At 38.9% G+C, this 17,092-nt stretch overlaps 3 protein-coding genes across 3 annotated transcripts; 1 reads left to right on the top strand and 2 right to left on the bottom strand.

Moving 5' to 3' along the window:
- Positions 1-5,958: 5,958 nt before the first annotated feature.
- LOC145480143 (zinc metalloproteinase nas-13-like) lies at positions 5,959-7,985 on the bottom strand. Its single transcript, XM_081458598.1, has 4 exons — positions 7,899-7,985; positions 7,351-7,533; positions 7,120-7,237; positions 5,959-6,139 (listed from the first exon to the last, which is right to left on the bottom strand). The coding sequence occupies exons 1-4, from the start codon at positions 7,983-7,985 to the stop codon at positions 6,027-6,029; spliced, it is 501 nt and encodes a 166-aa protein (XP_081314724.1). The 3' UTR covers positions 5,959-6,026.
- Positions 7,965-9,651, bottom strand: LOC145470148 (hatching enzyme 1.2-like). The gene is made up of 3 exons (XM_081453989.1): positions 8,914-9,651; positions 8,508-8,599; positions 7,965-8,214 (listed from the first exon to the last, which is right to left on the bottom strand). Exons 1-3 carry the CDS (start codon positions 9,063-9,065, stop codon positions 8,081-8,083), a joined length of 378 nt encoding a protein of 125 aa, XP_081310115.1. The 5' UTR covers positions 9,066-9,651; the 3' UTR covers positions 7,965-8,080.
- Positions 9,652-12,847: 3,196 nt separating this feature from the next.
- LOC145470137 (orexin receptor type 2-like) lies at positions 12,848-16,656 on the top strand. Its single transcript, XM_081453980.1, has one exon. The coding sequence runs from the start codon at positions 14,627-14,629 to the stop codon at positions 15,386-15,388; it is 762 nt and encodes a 253-aa protein (XP_081310106.1). The 5' UTR covers positions 12,848-14,626; the 3' UTR covers positions 15,389-16,656.
- Positions 16,657-17,092: the final 436 nt, after the last annotated feature.

Genomic DNA, 17,092 nt, shown 5'->3' with positions numbered 1-17,092 from the left:
CAGATGAACAAGACAAAAATCAAGCCTGCAGCTTTTTCACTTCGCTATGCTCAGCACGCCATAGGTCAAACACTTTCAACCGGGTTTTTCTGCTTCTTTGAGACAGTGCTCTTGTTCTGATCATTCTCCCTCATCTCGGGTAAATCGTAGCATCTATCTCTGGAAACCCAGCTGAAGACTCCATTTGAAAGTTTGAGACGTTACAAAAGTGGAGAGAAAAGTCGGGAAATTCCGCCATTATCAAAACATAACAAAACTTAGCGAGCTACAATCGTTCGCTGACGTTTGATTGCAGTGATAAGAGCTGCAACCTGACTGGCCAATACTCGGTTCTTTTATTTTTCTTGACATTTGATTGGTTTATGGACTGTATCCAGATTTTTCTTAAATTGGACAGTTTGTTCAAAGCTTAACTAAACGTTCGAGCAAAAACTATCAACTTTATTTTAAATTTGGACAGTTGGCAAAAGTTAATAAAAATAGATTTGTTGGCAATATTGGATTTTGATGCAGCTGTATAATTATAGACGGGAAACGGACAGGGGAATTGAGGAGAATTCGAAAGCGGCTAATATTACGGTAATGTAATTAAATATAAACACAGCGAAATAATATCATAAAATGCGTTGATGGAAAGAAAACAAGAAAAATAAGCATTGCACCCACTCTTACTTGGAAAAAGGATAACAACAAGGGATCATGAAAAATCTTACAACACTGGGTATTTTTAGCGGGTCACCTATCCAACACTCTTTGCATTTGTGATAGATACAGATGACACTATTCTTTAGAGGTGTTAACTTTCAGGGATGTTTGTTGCTGTGTTGCTAGGAAAAAAACACACTTCTGTCTGTATAGATGTAGACCTTTCGAAATTCAAAACTTGAAGAAAGGCAAATCATCGTTGAAGTGGTTGGGTATTCAAGGAAGACAAAAAATGCGCAATCAAACAGCATTATGCGGTTGGCGTCACAGTAGCACCTCGATACAGTCAATCTATTTTAGGGCTTTCCACAAGTTGCTCGGCAACCTTTTGGCAACTTCTTGTATTGCGAGCAACTTTTGTCGTTTCGTGCAACTTTTTGCATTCTGAACGATTTCTAGTTTTCTATGAATTCTGAGAAATCGGAGCAGCTTTTAGAGCTTAAGAGGCTGTCTCTCTAAGAACCGACCACTGATTTGACCACTGATTCGATTTTTCTCATAACCTGGGATTTCGAAGCCCTTACCTAGTCAATCACTAAAATGAGTTTTATTTCATTAAAAATTCCAATTGAAGTTTTCTAGGATTGATTGAAGTTCGGTCCGCTCGACACAAGTTTCATGCCCGCCGAAACTGGAAAAATAGCACATATTGCCGGCGCTCTAAAAAAAATAATATTCGCTAAAAAGTCCCAATTCTTTTTTTCAACTATAGATATATCATAGCAGTTTGTTTAGCCATGTTGCAATTATAATTCAATGTTGTTCCTTCAACGGTTAAAAGAAGATTTTCTACCCGTTAAATCGAGTTTTGAACCAAACGCGAAAATAGCTCTACTTTGAAGGCACGTTTTAAAAACGTGGCGCCTGTTTGCAACTGCTGAACTACATGAATTGAAAGTATAAATGTCCCTTAATTTAAAACAATAGTAAGATTTGTCTGCCCACTAGGTTTTCAAAACTAAAGACCGCTTAAAGTTCAGGAAAAATCCTCTGTAGGGATCCTTGAAACCTAGGTAGCATTAAAACTGCCAGCTTTTATAAGTGTACCTTAGTACACTTATAAAAAAGATTATTTGTCCACACACGCATTTTTCTTACTGTAAATTTTGCTATATTTAATACGAACTGAAGTAAAGTTTTCATCCATGATTCCTTCTTTCGTCACTCTTTCACGTTATTCATTCAACAACAAAATTTAATATTCAAAGGTAAGTGGTAATGGGTGGCGGGTAGTGGGTGGTCATATTTCACCACGGTTGTACTAAGATCGCACGGCGCTGAATAATTCTATGTCGATTCTGTGCACGTCAAGATTGGTATGATTGTCGCTGACTGCGCCCTCTAAGAAATGAGTTTCGACTACGCGCTAAGTTTTATAAACACATTGCCATTAAAACAAATAAGTGTCGTGTTAACCTCAGAGTAACCTGTCTACGTATTGAATTTTTTCTTAACATTCAATTATGCCTTTCATTTGGGAGCACGTGAGCGTGTGCACAACATCTGTATCGAATGTTACGAATGCTATTCAACTTTAAGACAACAAATTAACATTTTACTATCTACTGGTCGAGATTACAATGCCGAAAACGACACGTTCAAAATCGAAGAACATGCATATCGTTAGACAGTATAAATAAAAACAGTCCGATACATATTGAGTCGCCGGTTTAGAAACGACTGCTCCCAACGCGTTAGTAAATTGTCCGGCATTTGCCATTCTTTTTTCGGATAACCACAAATGGCAAATGCCCCGCGACAACGCCAGCCAATATCTAGCCTGCTAGGCGTTCAAGGCGGAGAGATAGTGGTAAATGAGAAACGCGATGCATGATCGGGGAAGAGTATCTCCCCCCCCCCCCCCCCCTCAGTTAAATGTGCAAAACCAAGTAAGCAGTGGAATGTCTAGCTGTCAAAATGATCGAATCAAAACTGCGCCACTCTTTGTTTTTGCGGTTTGACACCTTTGTAATTTATAGTAAAAGTTTTGCTCGTGAGGTTTTTTTGGCTCATTTCTATTTGCAATACATGTTTTAAAGTCTAAACTTGTTCACGCTAGAAGGGACTTAAATTTTCCGCAATGGTGTTGACTGATATTTGTTATTTGCCGGCTTGAAGGTCCGTATACAGTCAACTGTCGCCTTGCGGACATCCCGCTATTACGGTCTCTCGCCATTTAAATACGGACACTAAACGACGTCTAGTCTGGTTAATGTGAAAATATCTTGTAAGTCTTGTAAGTCTTGTAAATACATGTATTAGTTACTGTCAACGGTTGGTTGGGCTCTATTGTTATGAAAGAGAATGTTTATTGATTCATGTTCTTTTTTGTTGGAATTAAAGTTTTTGTAAATTGATTGGAAATAATGCGTTTTGTTCCCCCTACCTAACCAAATTCCAGTGACCAGTGACCAGTGACCAGTGACCAGTGACCAGTGACCAGTGACCAGTGACCAGCGACCAGTGACCAGTGACCAGTGACCAGTGACCAGTGACCAGTTACCAGTCACCAGCTACCAGTATTTTAGACACACCGCATGTAGACTCCTCTTGAAAGGTTTGTAGAAGCACTCTTTTGGACAACTCTCGGCACACATACATGTATGAACAGTAACGGTGATTCGGGAAGCCAAGGAAGGATTGATAAATGCCGCGGCCATTTTGTGTTTACAACAAGTGACTTAGTTCCCAATCTTCCCGTGAGGGTATGTAGACTCCTCTTGAAAGGTTTGTAGAAGTACTCTTTTGGACAACTCTCGGCACACATACATGTATGGACAGTAAACGGTGATTCGGGAAGCCAAGGAAGGATTGATAAATGCCACGGCCATTTTGTGTTTAAAACAAGTGATTTAGTTCCCAATCTTCCCGTTATACTCACAGGAAGATTGGGAACTAAATCACTTGTTGTAAACACAAAATGGCCGTGGCATTTGTCAATCCTTCCTTGGCTTCCCGAATCACCGTTTACTGTTCATACATGTATGTGTATCAATTACTATATAGACGCACGACAACATGGAATCTATTTGTCAACTTGAATCAATCAATCAATCAACTTTATTTAGAGAGGGTCACACATGACAGTATGAACTGATAGACTAGTGGCCCTCTGTGCTAAAAATCTACGAGTAATTACAAAATAACTAAGTATGGTACCAAGTATGAACAATAAAATGTTGCAATCTGCAAAAAGTTACAATAAAATGTTGATCTTTCAGTATGCCTCCAAGGCTCGGGTGGTGTATACAATCTTAAAAAAAAATCAAGTCCGAAAAGATACATACGCCACGAAAGTGTTGAAAAACGCATATGTTGTATACCACAACAACAACAACAACAATCCTTTATTTGCGCACGAGGTACTCAATGCATAGACAATTAACAAGATGGTATAAGTTTGACTTTCGAAACATGGTAAAACTTGTAGCTTTAACAACCGTATCCTGTTCATATTCCTTCGTCTGTTCTTAGGTTTCGAAAACAACAAATACAGCAAAACAACAAAAGTTTATATTTGAAATAACCTAAGAGTTAAAAATGCCAGGCAGCCAGCCAAAAGAAAAGAGGTTTTACATGTTTACGTCAGGGACACAAAACAAACAAACATAGAAACACACACCAAAAAAAATTACTAATAACAACGATCTTATACAAAGGATATTTGTGTCCAGGGTAATTCCGGAGCCGTGTGGAAAAGGTCTGAAAAGACTCTTTCCACCGTCCTCGTAAACGTTCGTGGCTTCAACCTTTTTTTTTTTTTTTTTTTGATTTGCCGTCCCACCCCAACCGACTCTGGCTCCGAGCATAATATTAATAGTTATTGTGACATCAAATGTATAATGGAATAGCAATTTTTATCGAAATCTCCGATGGGTAAACTATGTTCAAAATTATATCCTTTGATGTCTTCAACGTGACACGCTTGCATCTTAAACGTGACACGCTTACGTGTATGCATGACGTGAAAATGGACCATCATTCCCGAAAAGCCACCATCTTGGATTTAATTTCTTGATTTTTCCATGACATCACAAAACCACCAAAGAGAGACTCAAAGAAAACAAAACCCATGAAGAGAAAATTATGCTAAAATTATTCTTGATTTTAAATATATTAAAACGCACATAATTGCACGAAAGTTAAAAAAAGGATTGTATTAACCTCTCCACAGGCTACAACGGCCCTACCATCCCCGGAAAAAGAAAAGACCAGGGAAGACCTGGAAAAGACAAAACACATGACAAGAGTAACCGAGATCAAGAATGAAAATTGCCTTCAGCGAATGCGACGAAGCAATATGAAGATAACTGTTGTTCCAATCTCTACTTTGTTACTAATGACAAAGGTATTTGATACAACTGAGTATTCTGTAAAAGATACTATTGAAGAAAAATACGATTGACATTTTGCGACCTTGATGCTCCATTTAAAAACATTTTTGTTCTCTTTTTCTTTCATAAAATTATGCTGAAAAAACGCATTAGAAACGATTAGAAACGCTTTATCTCCATTTCGAGTAATGCTGTGTTGTAAAAGAACGTCTGGCCGCGTTATCACGTCAAACGTTTTCCTCGAGCTTTGGAAATATAAACTCGTTTGCCCCACGGAAGGAACCTGCCGATAGGCTAACCTGGTTAGAGAATACGTAGAAAAACGTTTTCTGAGGCTTTAACATTGTTATCTTCAGAACAAAGAAGACAGGACAAGATCTGACAGAGGGTTTTATTTTTTTCTCAGCATTAATCAACCATAATTTACAGGTTAACAAGCTTCATAATGAAGTCTTTTATATCCTGTCTACGGCATCTCCTGAGATCTCCATAACCTGAAAATGACACAATTGAAGGAATTAAAATTTAGCCGTTAGAATTCCAACTGCTGTAGTTACAGAGTAACAGAAATACAGGCGACAAGGAGAGTTTTGCTCTTTCTTTGTTCGTTGGGTTGCGTCGAAGAATGGAAGTGACTCTAGCCGAGCAGCGAACAAGGCACTGTTTCAAGTTGACATAGATGTTAAAAGTTCCATATTCTTCTTTTTAAAGAGCTTTTATAGTTTATAAGACGGGTGTGAGGATTGGAGGAAAGTAGTTATTGCCCTTGATATAGAGATCATGCCATTAGGCCTCGATCTCTTTCTTCAGTTTATTGAATTTACAATAAACGTTTAGTCTTTTTATTGTTAGCTGGAGGTGGGGAATTCCTCACGCCAAAGAGAACTCTGAAAGCCAGATTGATAAAAAAAATCATTTTTATTGAGTTCTATGCCGGATGCACTGAAAATGAGCTGAAGAAGAGATTTTAAATAAGCACACCCGGCATTAGCATTTGCCACAGGTCTTTGGACAGTTCTTTGACATGAAGTCCACATAGCTGTGTTGGCAATAACCTCTTTGTGACCAGTATAAACAACTCGAGTTTTTATCCTTGCAACCTAGAAGAAAGAAAGATAGCTAGGCATAAACATATGCATTTAAACTAAGAAAAATAAAATATTATTTCTGAGTAAAGGCATAATACATGTACAGATATAACAATTTGAGTAAATGAAGGTATAAAGTAACTGCATCCAAATCTATCAGTAACACAAGTGAATCCTGTCCAAAAGTAAAGCGGAACTTCCAGAGGCAGTTAATTCGTAATCAGTTTATCTCAACACACAAAAGCACATCAATTCTCTCAACTTGAGGTCAACTTGACATGTGCACAAATCAGTAACTGTTCACGTAATCACTCAGCACAAATGAACCCTTTTACTCTTGTTTCCCGAGAAGTCCCCTGAAACTTTTGAGTTCCTTTCGTCAGTTATTGAAAAGCGAAGTAACACGGAGGTGACAGAACGTACGAATTCTAAAGATACATCAAATCATCAAATAAAACAAAACATCCCTCCTAATCACGTGGCATAAACCATGTTAGTCCTGTATGGACCAAGCTCTTGTATGATCCCGTGAGGTTGTCTGTTTATGTAACAACCCTTTTCATGCTTTTATGACAACCGATATTATTCTTTCGGTACCAATTTTTGCAACATATATCTACGATTTAAATGCACACATGCAAGTGGCATGGTAAATAACTGAACATATTTTATTTCGATTTTTTGTCTGGATCACATAAACCATATCAACTAATGAAGAATGCAGTTTACCAATACTATCGAGGAGTTGATTTTGAAGGTGGATCAAAACTTAAAAGGGTATTAAGTTAAAGAGAACAGATTTGTAGCTCTAAAGGCAATCTTCCTAATTCATTTTTAGATCCTATATTTGCTGTACATACAACCTGGTGGAGTAGTGTATTTTGGTTACCCTAATAGAGACTAAGTTCAATTCCTAGTGAACATCTTGCCCTCATCAGGTTTATTAAAGAGGGATGCACTGCATTATCAACCAAATATTTGGTGAAACTTACTCTCACCACCCCCTCCTCCGCCCCCTCCCCCTCCCCCTTCTCCTCCACTGCATTTGTACAACAGATTCATCTGCTTCACGTCTATCTCTGTTGGGCCTTTTCTGTTACTTAGAGTAACCTAAAAACAAGGCAAGAGAGAGGACAAATAAAGATTGTTGTCGTTTTTGTTATATAATGAGACACAGTGAATAATTGAATTATCAAAGTTCAAAGTTTGATTCTGGGTCTTACTCCTTGTTTCTTGGCTACAATGGTCGGTCTTCTGTTTGCGCTGAAGGCGTAACTCTCGTAATGCATCACACTCCTGTAGTCGTATGAAGTGCCAAGAGAATCAATTGTGGAGCGTGGGTACTTGTTGAAAGCATAGGCAAGTCCTAAATGAATTTTTAAACAAATGCTCTGAGTTACGCCACACTTTTATTCAGTGAGGAAGGTGGTCTTATCAGTTTGCTGGGAAGCTGTCGCGGCCCTGAGTACAAGCAACCCAGGCCACTAGTAGGAGTTTCGCATGCCAGTCCTGTGCACAAATACTTTTTTGCCTACCATTTGGCATTCATGATCAGCCTATTTGAGGTTTTTCAAATCTCATTATTCTTATCCCTACTGTTCAAAATCTGTTTAGTTGGTAATGAGAGCCTGTGCAAATTTTCTAATTAATTACAACAACTATACTTATCGTAGTTAGACTTTCACTTGCTGTAGTTGTCCCAGTTGTTTTTAAGGCTGCGTAACGCTATCATTCGGATAAATCGCTATCCAATGGACACGTTTTAACCAACCACGCTATCCGCTGCAAAGTGATTTATCCGGTGGATTGTGTTATCCACCTCTCGAACAACCCGGCCATGTAGTGGTGGGTTCGGCATACAAACGTAAAAATAACGTTCGTGACGAGTGAATCACTTCTTGCTCGTTTTTCTCTAATTGCATGTACGAGAGCAGGTGGAGTTACTCGTAGCGATCATTCAACATTTATACATGGGACTATGTTTACTATGTTTTTATACCTACCCTGCTGAATGTTCTGCCAGTTGATTATCACGTAATCGTCGCGATCAGGACGGGACTGTTCATGATAGAATCCCAGAGCATGACCTGAGAACAACAACAACGTAAAGAAAAACTGACTGCAATTTAGGGGGGAAATGTTTATCCCTTTAATCAGAGCGCATGTACGACACACTGGAAATTGAGAAAAAAAAACAGTCCATAACTTAATACCATGCGTGAAGGTGCATTTACCGTGCTTTATTGTAAAGGTTACGTTAAAATTTCAGATGGGGTCAAACAAAGTAGGTAACAACAGAATCAAGCGTACTTATTTATTGCGAGAGATACTGTATTCTCTTAGTGTACCATGTTTCATAAAATCAGTCATACAAACCCACCAATCTCATGTGCAACAGTGTGCGTGTACCAGCATCCTCTGGCAAGGGAAACCATCTGTCTTCTTCCTGTCCGTCCCACATATGACGTGCATCTGACAAATAATTGAACAAGAAAACTCCCAACGAAACCAATCAAAAGACAAATTGAAAGAGAGGTATTTTCTACTTTTCACTGCTTAACAAGGCAGTCCGAGTATGTGGCTGAGCGCAATATATTAATAATGGTGTTGAATTTATGTATAAATTGGTGTGGGTGAATTTAACGCCTGGGGTAGCCCTGCGATGGACTACCATCCCATCCTGGAGGGGGGACGGGGGGGGTGGGGGAGAAATACTCCTAGCCGCTTTGTGCTACGGGAACCTCTTTTACTCTCTCAAAATTAAAGTACGCCACTTTAATGCTTACCCTGAGCCAATGTGAAAGTAGGCATAAGCACTCTCAGTTGTCCTTTTCTTGAACCGCACACACGTTTGAGTTTTCCACAAATTCATGGCAGCATTGATTGCTGACATAGCTCTTGAACTTCTCTCTATAAGTAATGATAGAAACGCGTACATTTAGTAAATTTACAAGCATAAGGAAGATGGTAAATGTTTACAACATACAGCTTACAATCAGTATCAAACAGCACTTACATTGTAAAATTTGGTCCAGGCTTCTTGTAGCTACTGGTATGCAACAAAATTCCGCATTATAACTCATGGGGTATACAACTTCGGAAGGGTTTTTGTGTGGTGTTATAAACGGGAGGTGGTCATGAAGTAGACTACGCCGGAGTAGTCCCTCTTTTGCTTAGTCCGTCACGTGCGACGGACTAAGTGAAAGAGGGACTAGTCGTAGTCTAGTGGCGAAGCGTTTTAAAATACAGGTTATGAAGTGTCAAAAGACATTCATTACTAAGACGATTTAATAAATTTTTGATAAAGTTTAGTCAACTCCACCACCTTAGGAGTTCGTTGTTTGATGGTTACAAGCGTTCAAAGCTGACTGGAAAAACCGTCACGGTTTTAAAGTCAAATTAAGTAAGGCGTACCCCTCAAGAATGAAATACTGAATTGATTATTGGAAAATTGAACCAACTAATCGTTCCAAGAATACGGCTAATGGGTTTAATATTCAAAAAAATCAATTAAATATTAATTTTTGAAATGACTGGCGAGTTCAATTTTCAAATAATCAATTCATTAATGTAATCTTGAGGGTACGCTTCACTTGGCTTGACTTTAAGGGGGAGATCTGATACTTCCTTCCCTTTAAGGGAAGCTGAAAAGGATCCTGGTTGGTGAAACCAAAAGTATAGATTTATCTAGCTAATGAAGTACTGCCGTGTACTACAGTGTGCACCAAACATTGGCTAGATTTATTTTTATTATTACTATTTTTTACCATAAGTTGGTAAGTTATTTAAATTAATGTGCAACATTACATTGCTAATTCGGCCGAAATTAAAGGGTCATACTTTTTTGATGCTATTTACGTATTAATCTAACAAACAATCAATGGATATAAGTACAAGATGCCTCCGAGATTCAGTAAACGTCTGAGGTTGACTTAAAGTGGCATGTTGGATGATTAAATGGGCGATTCGATTGAGGCAAAAACTTGGAACAAAAAGAAACATAGTAGCTCAAGGCCACAATCGAATCGTCCATTTAGCTTCCAAGACTATTTCATCCAAGGATAAAAGGTTGAAAACTTGTCTGCTATAAAAAAAGCTCGATTTGATGAAAACTTTGAAAGAAGTTCAACAAAACGGATTGATTACTACCGATTGCTGGATCCAACTGATAGACAAGAACCACCCCGGGCCATAGATTCTTGCGAATTGATGCGCGGCCCAGTCCAGCCTTACTGACGTCTTCTCCGAGCATGACAGCCATTCTTTGGGCGTCGGTAAGGATCATGTCGCCTTCGAACAAGTTTTTGTCTCCAAGGCCAACGTTTTCTAAACAAAAGAATAACCAGTTAGTATGGTCGATTAATGCTGAAATCCATTATTGCCTTTAGTCGTTCTCTTAATTACGTTGATAAGATTGAATTGAAAGATTATGATCGTGACACAGAGGGGCTTGATCTTATATCATACCTTCTGGTCGATGCAAGTTAGCGTGAGTTGTACAGACCAAGAACAATAAGACTACCTCCGAAGCAGCCATTTTTCTCGCCTCCCCAGAGCACGAAAAAGGATCGGCTCACCAGCTTATATGGAAAGCTGCTTCTATTCAAGCAGAAAAGATGAATACTAGACCAGCTTGTTGAATTTGCTTTTAAATTTTATACCTCAAATACAGCAGTTTTCCACTTAAGAATAGTTCACGCTGAAGTGACGTTTGTGTTATTAAACACATGAAAAAGTTTCAATAGAGAGCAGGCAGTATTTACTCATAATTATATGAATTCAAACCAATTCTTGTTTATCTAGTTCAGTTGCTATTTATATACTTTTAACATATCGTATTGCGACCGTTTAAGTTGAAAATTAAAAGGACAAAAAAGGAATCGGGTTCAAAAATATGCTAATCACATATTAAAAATAACATATCGCTATCAAGCTTTTACTCAAAGGGTCTACCGTGGTTTCACTAATCACTGTTATACAGCTAGTACCTCAGTGAAAATTTAAATACAGTTTATTTAAGTTTTTTTTATATTTGGCAAGCAGTTGACGTCACTATGGAACCTCTATTCATCACCATTCTATATCCGTTATTATACGTTTTTAGCACCTGAAAGGCTGCTCAATTATAACTGCAGTCACTTGCCTAATTTTTTTCAAACTTTTCATCTCGTGTTTACGATAAAATGAAAACGGATGAAAAACATTAAAATTAAAGTTTCTGCCAAGACACTCTATTGAAAGCATTCGTCGAACCATCGTCTTGATTTCCAGCTAGCCTTTGCTTATGTGCTAAAAACTATAACTGTGAAAAATCGCGCAATCTCTTTTACAGTTAAATGATATCCTTTTAAGCTGTAAATTGTGGTGGTGAACTTGTTCAGTAAGACTTCCGGCAAGACATTCTTGGTAAGTATTTTACATGTACTTAGGAAGACTATTGTCTACGTTTTACCATGAGTCTATTGAAAAACATTTTTGTCTTGTGTCAGACTCAGTTAAACCGAAACGCGCGAGAGGGTTCGGCCTCATTCGTGATTTATCGCCAAGTTATGAACACTTGGCGATAAATAACGAATTGTTTTGGCACTAAAAACAGCTTTAAAATTTAGCGGGCCGCACGGTAGAACACGACCCGCCAAATTCACCAATCACAGCGCGCGTATAGAGACATAATGACACGATATATCCTTGAAAGGTAGGTTTGTAGGCTGCAGTCTTCATTTTCCCCGGGTCAGCAGCATGCATTCTGCAGTCCGCAGTCTGCGTTTTACACTGACCGAGTTTCTATCGAGCCAGCAATGTATGTCAGAGAAAAACTTAATTTACGAAGTCAACATTCCAAGGTAAAATTATTCAATTATTCAATCATAATCTAAACTTGCATACTGTTTGTATAGATAATCAAATGATTTCGAGTGCAATTTGGAATAAATACGCACAGGAAAATTTTCAAAGACTAAGACAAAAAAGAACACATTTGAAAAATTTGCGAGTGATTATTTATTTCTTATTATATGACTGAGAAAATAACTTCTTGTGATTGGCTGAGAGCAGGCCAATTTATCGTTAATTCTTAATTTTCACTGCTATGTAAATTAACGCGCGTGCATTCTCAATTTTCTCAGTCATATAATAAATGAGTAATCGTATGAAAGCTCCAGCAATTAAGGATTTACGCTACTCCTGATATTTCAAATTGCACTCGCCGAAATTACTCCGCAGGATTCTTTTCATATTTAACTGAAGTAAATTTCAACTCTGTAACTGCAACTCACTACACCGTAAACATTTCAACATGGTGTTGTAAAAACTGATGAGCGGAAAACAAAAACAACAAGAAAGATTTCCGCTGATCTGACAAGCCTGACACAGTAGCGTTAACACGTCTTAGGATGTTTATTGCATTGGTCTGGCTTTCGTGACCCTAGCGGCAAACTTGCCGTCAAAAGTTGGATTTCGTCATTGTTTACTCACTGAGCTGCACCAAACAGACACGGCACTGCAAAAAATTTCCTATGAGCTGCTAACTTCAGACGTCTTTTCTTGACCCTCTCGTTTGCGTGCCAGAAGTCTCAAAATTAATTTAGGCTGGATCTTCAATCATCATTAACTTGCCGATTTTTTTCGTTGCTGTTGTGGTTTTGTTTTGTTTTGTTTTGTTTTGTTTTGTTTTGTTTTGTTTTTGTTTTTTTTAACACGACAGCTAAAACCAGCAGTGATTTATTTGTTTTCCATGTAGTGTGACTTATAAGAAAATAGAATTTTCGCTGGAAAATTCAGCCTACTTACTGTCTACGTTAATAACGATGTTCTTGCAAGAAGGTTGAGTGGAAAAGGACACTGTATACTAGGCTGCGCTAATACAAACGAACTTTGGACGCAAGCAAGATTTCCATTGACTAGCAACGCTTACATGTCTTGGTGCGATGTTTATCCAATTCTCCTGTCCTTCGCGACTCCTTCCTGGATTGGACAGCGGGAAAATTGAGATTTGTTCATTGCTTACATACAGCTGCACCAAATAATCACCGGCACGGTATAAAATCAACCGACCTCTGACATCTTTCCTCGACCATCCTTGTTTTAATCACAGCTGTTATTGGCAACTATTTGAGCATTCATCGAGAACGAGATTGCATGTATGTGGAGCAAAAACGTAACTTGATTCATATTTTGCTCTGAAGATTGAGATAGTTTTGAGTTGTTCATGAAGCGAGCAGGAACTAATTATTTTTCCCAACCTTCCTGCATGTGTCAAAGATGGCCATGCATAATTGGGAATGTAAAGCGAACCAGCAGGGTTTCCTTTACTAAAAATTGGCGGCGAACATTTCTGCCGCACTTTTGTAAAACAATCCACCTAAAATGACTAACATTTGGGACAAAGGAGATATCAGTTGATACCTCGTGAAACGGTTGCCGAAGTATTAAAGCTAAGGACGTCTAATATACCTCTCAGTCAACTAATTGTGTCGCCAAAATATAAGAGTTTCTGAAAGTTGTATGAAGTATCTTTTAGACTCGCCCAAAATTGCTTAAAATGTCCAGTATTTTGTGCCAATTGAGAGGTGATATCTCGTAGAAAAAAGAACGCCTACCTCGGCAAATGTTATGGTTGTTTTAAAATCTTTTCCGCTAATTTTTATTCTGTGAAACGAATGATTCTGCCGGTTTTCTCTGACACTCAAAACTTCTTCCTGGAACACAGTACATAATGCCCTTCTGCAGCAACAATATATACGTAAATCAAAATAGTTTGGAAGACCAAAATTAAAGAGAACAAATGTTGTGAATTATAAGTGTCATGCGGGCCTTTCTATATGTATGGTTGTCATCGGTTGACATTTCCAGGGAGCGCAGTGTGAATTATAAATTTACGCCACGACTTGCTTTGTTGCTCTCTCATCTTGGGGAGGATGGAAAGCCGGCGTCGAGAAGGTGACGGGAATCGAGCGTAAAACTGACTTCACATCTTCACGTAAAATAAACTTGATGGAGAAGGAATAATAGCAAATCAGGGAATGGATTTTGGAAGCTTCTGCACCCCTCCAAAAGATTTTTATTTCTTACTGTGCCTCTGTGACTGCAAAAATAACATGTTAAGGTAATTAATATTCCTAAAAATATTTCGCTTGCTTTTTAATCATCTCTAGAAATAAAATGTTAAATTTACGTTCAAAAACGTCCGGCCATCAATGTGTAAACGGGCACATATTTTAGTTTTTACTTTATTCTATTTGCAACGGCCTGAGAAAAAAGGAATAGCAACGTTTCAATGTTTTGTCAAGTCGCCATGTTCGAATCAATGGTAACGAGCACTTTGACATGTTTAAGAGAGTGCAGATGAAGTAGACTCAACCGGAACCAAGCCCCGCACCTGCTTATCTTTTCCTTAGTAAGCGCGCGCTTGCGTCTGAACCGGCCTTGGGCAATTTAAAGTGAGTTACTTGTTTTGCCTGTATTCTATTTCAGAAACGATTCTGCTACACGGTAAACAGCATGAACAACATTACTAGCAACGAAACCTTTTCAGAAGAAGACGAATATGTGGGGTATGAAGACTGCCCTCCGCTTGAACCTCCATCTCCTCATGCAGCTAAGATCGCAGCGTACGTGGTGATAATAGTAATCTCACTGGTTGGCAATATCTCAGTAATATCTGTTACTCGACGTACTTGGAGTATTCGGCGAAAGGTCGCTTTCTATTTTGTCGTGAACATGGCCATTGCAGATCTTTTGACCACAGTGATAAACACACCAGAGTCCGTGGCAGTTGAGATACGCGATTCGGATGAGTGGATGCCAAGCGATGTGGGAATTGTACTTTGTAAACTTGCGCCCTTCTGCCAAGAGGTTTGTGCATTCTGTTCCGTTCTTAACCTATTGGCGATTGCACTGGACAGATTTTTTGCCACCTGCTTCCCTCTCAAAAGAATTATGACCAGAAGATTCTCGAAGATTATTATTTTGAGTACCTGGCTGATTCCTTGTACATCGAACGTGCCTATGATTGTCGCAAGCAACGTGGTGAAAAATGAAGAACAACTCTACTGCGATGAACGATGGCCGGCTCCATTCGATACCTACAAGGCGTCCCAGGATTATACCATAATTCTCTTCGTTCTCTTCTACATGCTTCCTTTGGTTACCGTACCAACACTGTACAGCTGTGTTATTTATAAAATTTGGCGGAGAAAGACTCCTGGAAACCCCTCGCGACGACAAACCGTCTTAATTCTCGAAGAAGAAGCAAAGCGTTGAAAATGTTTATAACAATTGTCGTTTGTTTCACTCTTTGTTAGCTTCCATACCAAGTTACTTTCTTTTTAAATTCCTTCGTCCAAAACTTCTTTTGTGGGCTTCCTAAAGATTTACTTTTTATGTCGCGGTTTTTGGCGCACTCTACAAGTGCTTTAAATCCGTGCATTTAACTGGCATTCAACAAAGACTATCGGAATGGAGTTAAGCGACTTTTAAATGTCTTTTGAATGCAGTTTATTATACACGAAAGTCACTAGCACATGCGTAGATGGGAATGCTTACCTTTAGATATACTCTGATAAGTTTAACTTCAGCTGTCTCGTCTCCCGCGCAGTACTAAGAGTCAAAAACTAGTCGCCAAGCTTCGCGCCCAACTCCCTCCGGAGACATCTGTGTTTGGCCCCTTAAAGCGAGACTATGTCGTAGTGTTCTCACCGGAGTCGTCGGAGTGTCACTTTCAATTCCTTAACCTCGACAATGACTGCAGGAATAATATAGTACTTTGTAGTTCACTGAAGTCATGATATTGCTCGCTTTTGATGTTTCATTCCATTTCAGGTTTCATTCAGTTTTCCATTTATTAAGATGAAATGACGTTGTTACTTCGGTAATACCAGTTTCCAAGTGTTTCCATGCCGTGAAACTGACACGTATTTCATAATAAAGTAAATAGGAGAGTAAGTAGGTAAGTTTACTATATGGCTAGCTTCGGGAACGGGCAAGATGAACCAAATCCTGCGCTGTGATTGGCTACCCGAGCGGACAAGATGGCGCTATCTTGCCCACTCGGGACTGCCCGCTGTATCCCGAAGGAAAAATTTCCCAAAAGCCATTTAATAAATCCTTTATCGACCAAGTCCTTCGGTCAAGATGGCTGGATACTGGCCTCGGTCTTTTCTTTACGAGGTAATGGACCTTGAGTCCGTCTCGATTCATAAACACGCAAAAAAATAATTTGGCCAATATCCAGCCATCTAGACCGAACAAGCTTGGTCAATAACCCATATTTATTGTATGGCTAGCTCCGAAAGCTGGGAAGACGAACCAGTTACTGCGCTGTGATTGGCTACGGACAAGATGGTTCTATCTTGCCTGCTCGGGAGTGCCCGCTGTGTCCGGACGTTATAGCCCTTTGCAAAAGTTGGGTTATTTTTCCAAGTAATAATTACGTTCTCTGCTGTATATTACGGTGGCCCGTATCTGCAAACACAGCAAACCATTCTTGAAACACAAAACAGTATTTTTGGAACACAAGTCAATATCTGTGAAACGCAACACAAAATTATCGAAACACGACACAAAATTATTGAAACACAACGCAAAATTACTGAAACACAGCACAAAATTATCGAAACACAACACAAAACTATTGAAACAAAATCATCAATGCAGAATTGATGTGCTATTATACAACCTATAATCTTATCATTTAGTCAACCGCTGACTCGTTATGCGCCTAACTCAATCCCGCCATTTTTAAACTTGGAAAAAATTATTTTCCAAGTTGTAGTGGTGAAGCGATTTCACTCCATCACTCCTTCACTTCCTGTTAGACATTTGAAACCCCGGAGGGGAATTTAACTCCTAAAGGAGCAGGCGCAGATCTAGGGAAAATGTTGACCGATTTAATGCAAAACGAGCGCCGAAGGCGCAAGCTCCTAGGGGGGTGCGGGGGCATGCTCTCCCGGGAAATTTTTTCAATTT

The sequence above is a fragment of the Orbicella franksi genome, chromosome 2 (assembly GCF_964199315.1).
Source record: "Orbicella franksi chromosome 2, jaOrbFran1.1, whole genome shotgun sequence".
In the NCBI taxonomy this organism is placed as follows: Eukaryota; Metazoa; Cnidaria; class Anthozoa; order Scleractinia; family Merulinidae; genus Orbicella; species Orbicella franksi.
Note: the sequence above shows the minus strand (reverse complement) of the source record. Positions and strands in the feature narration are given on the sequence as shown.

Coding starts and splice junctions, on each gene's coding strand:
- LOC145480143 (XM_081458598.1), bottom strand. CDS start 7,985: ATGCCGAACCCACCACTACATGGCCGGGTTGTTCGAGAGGTGGATAAC. Junction 7,238..7,350: donor TTGTAGCCAAGAAACAAGGA/GTAAGACCCAGA, acceptor CCTTGTTTTTAG/GTTACTCTAAGTAACAGAAA. Junction 6,140..7,119: donor CGGAGGAGGGGGTGGTGAGA/GTAAGTTTCACC, acceptor TCTTTCTTCTAG/GTTGCAAGGATAAAAACTCG.
- LOC145470148 (XM_081453989.1), bottom strand. CDS start 9,065: ATGTACGCGTTTCTATCATTACTTATAGAGAGAAGTTCAAGAGCTATG. Junction 8,600..8,913: donor TACTTTCACATTGGCTCAGG/GTAAGCATTAAA, acceptor ATTATTTGTCAG/ATGCACGTCATATGTGGGAC. Junction 8,215..8,507: donor CACTGTTGCACATGAGATTG/GTGGGTTTGTAT, acceptor TGTTGTTCTCAG/GTCATGCTCTGGGATTCTAT.
- LOC145470137 (XM_081453980.1), top strand. CDS start 14,627: ATGAACAACATTACTAGCAACGAAACCTTTTCAGAAGAAGACGAATAT.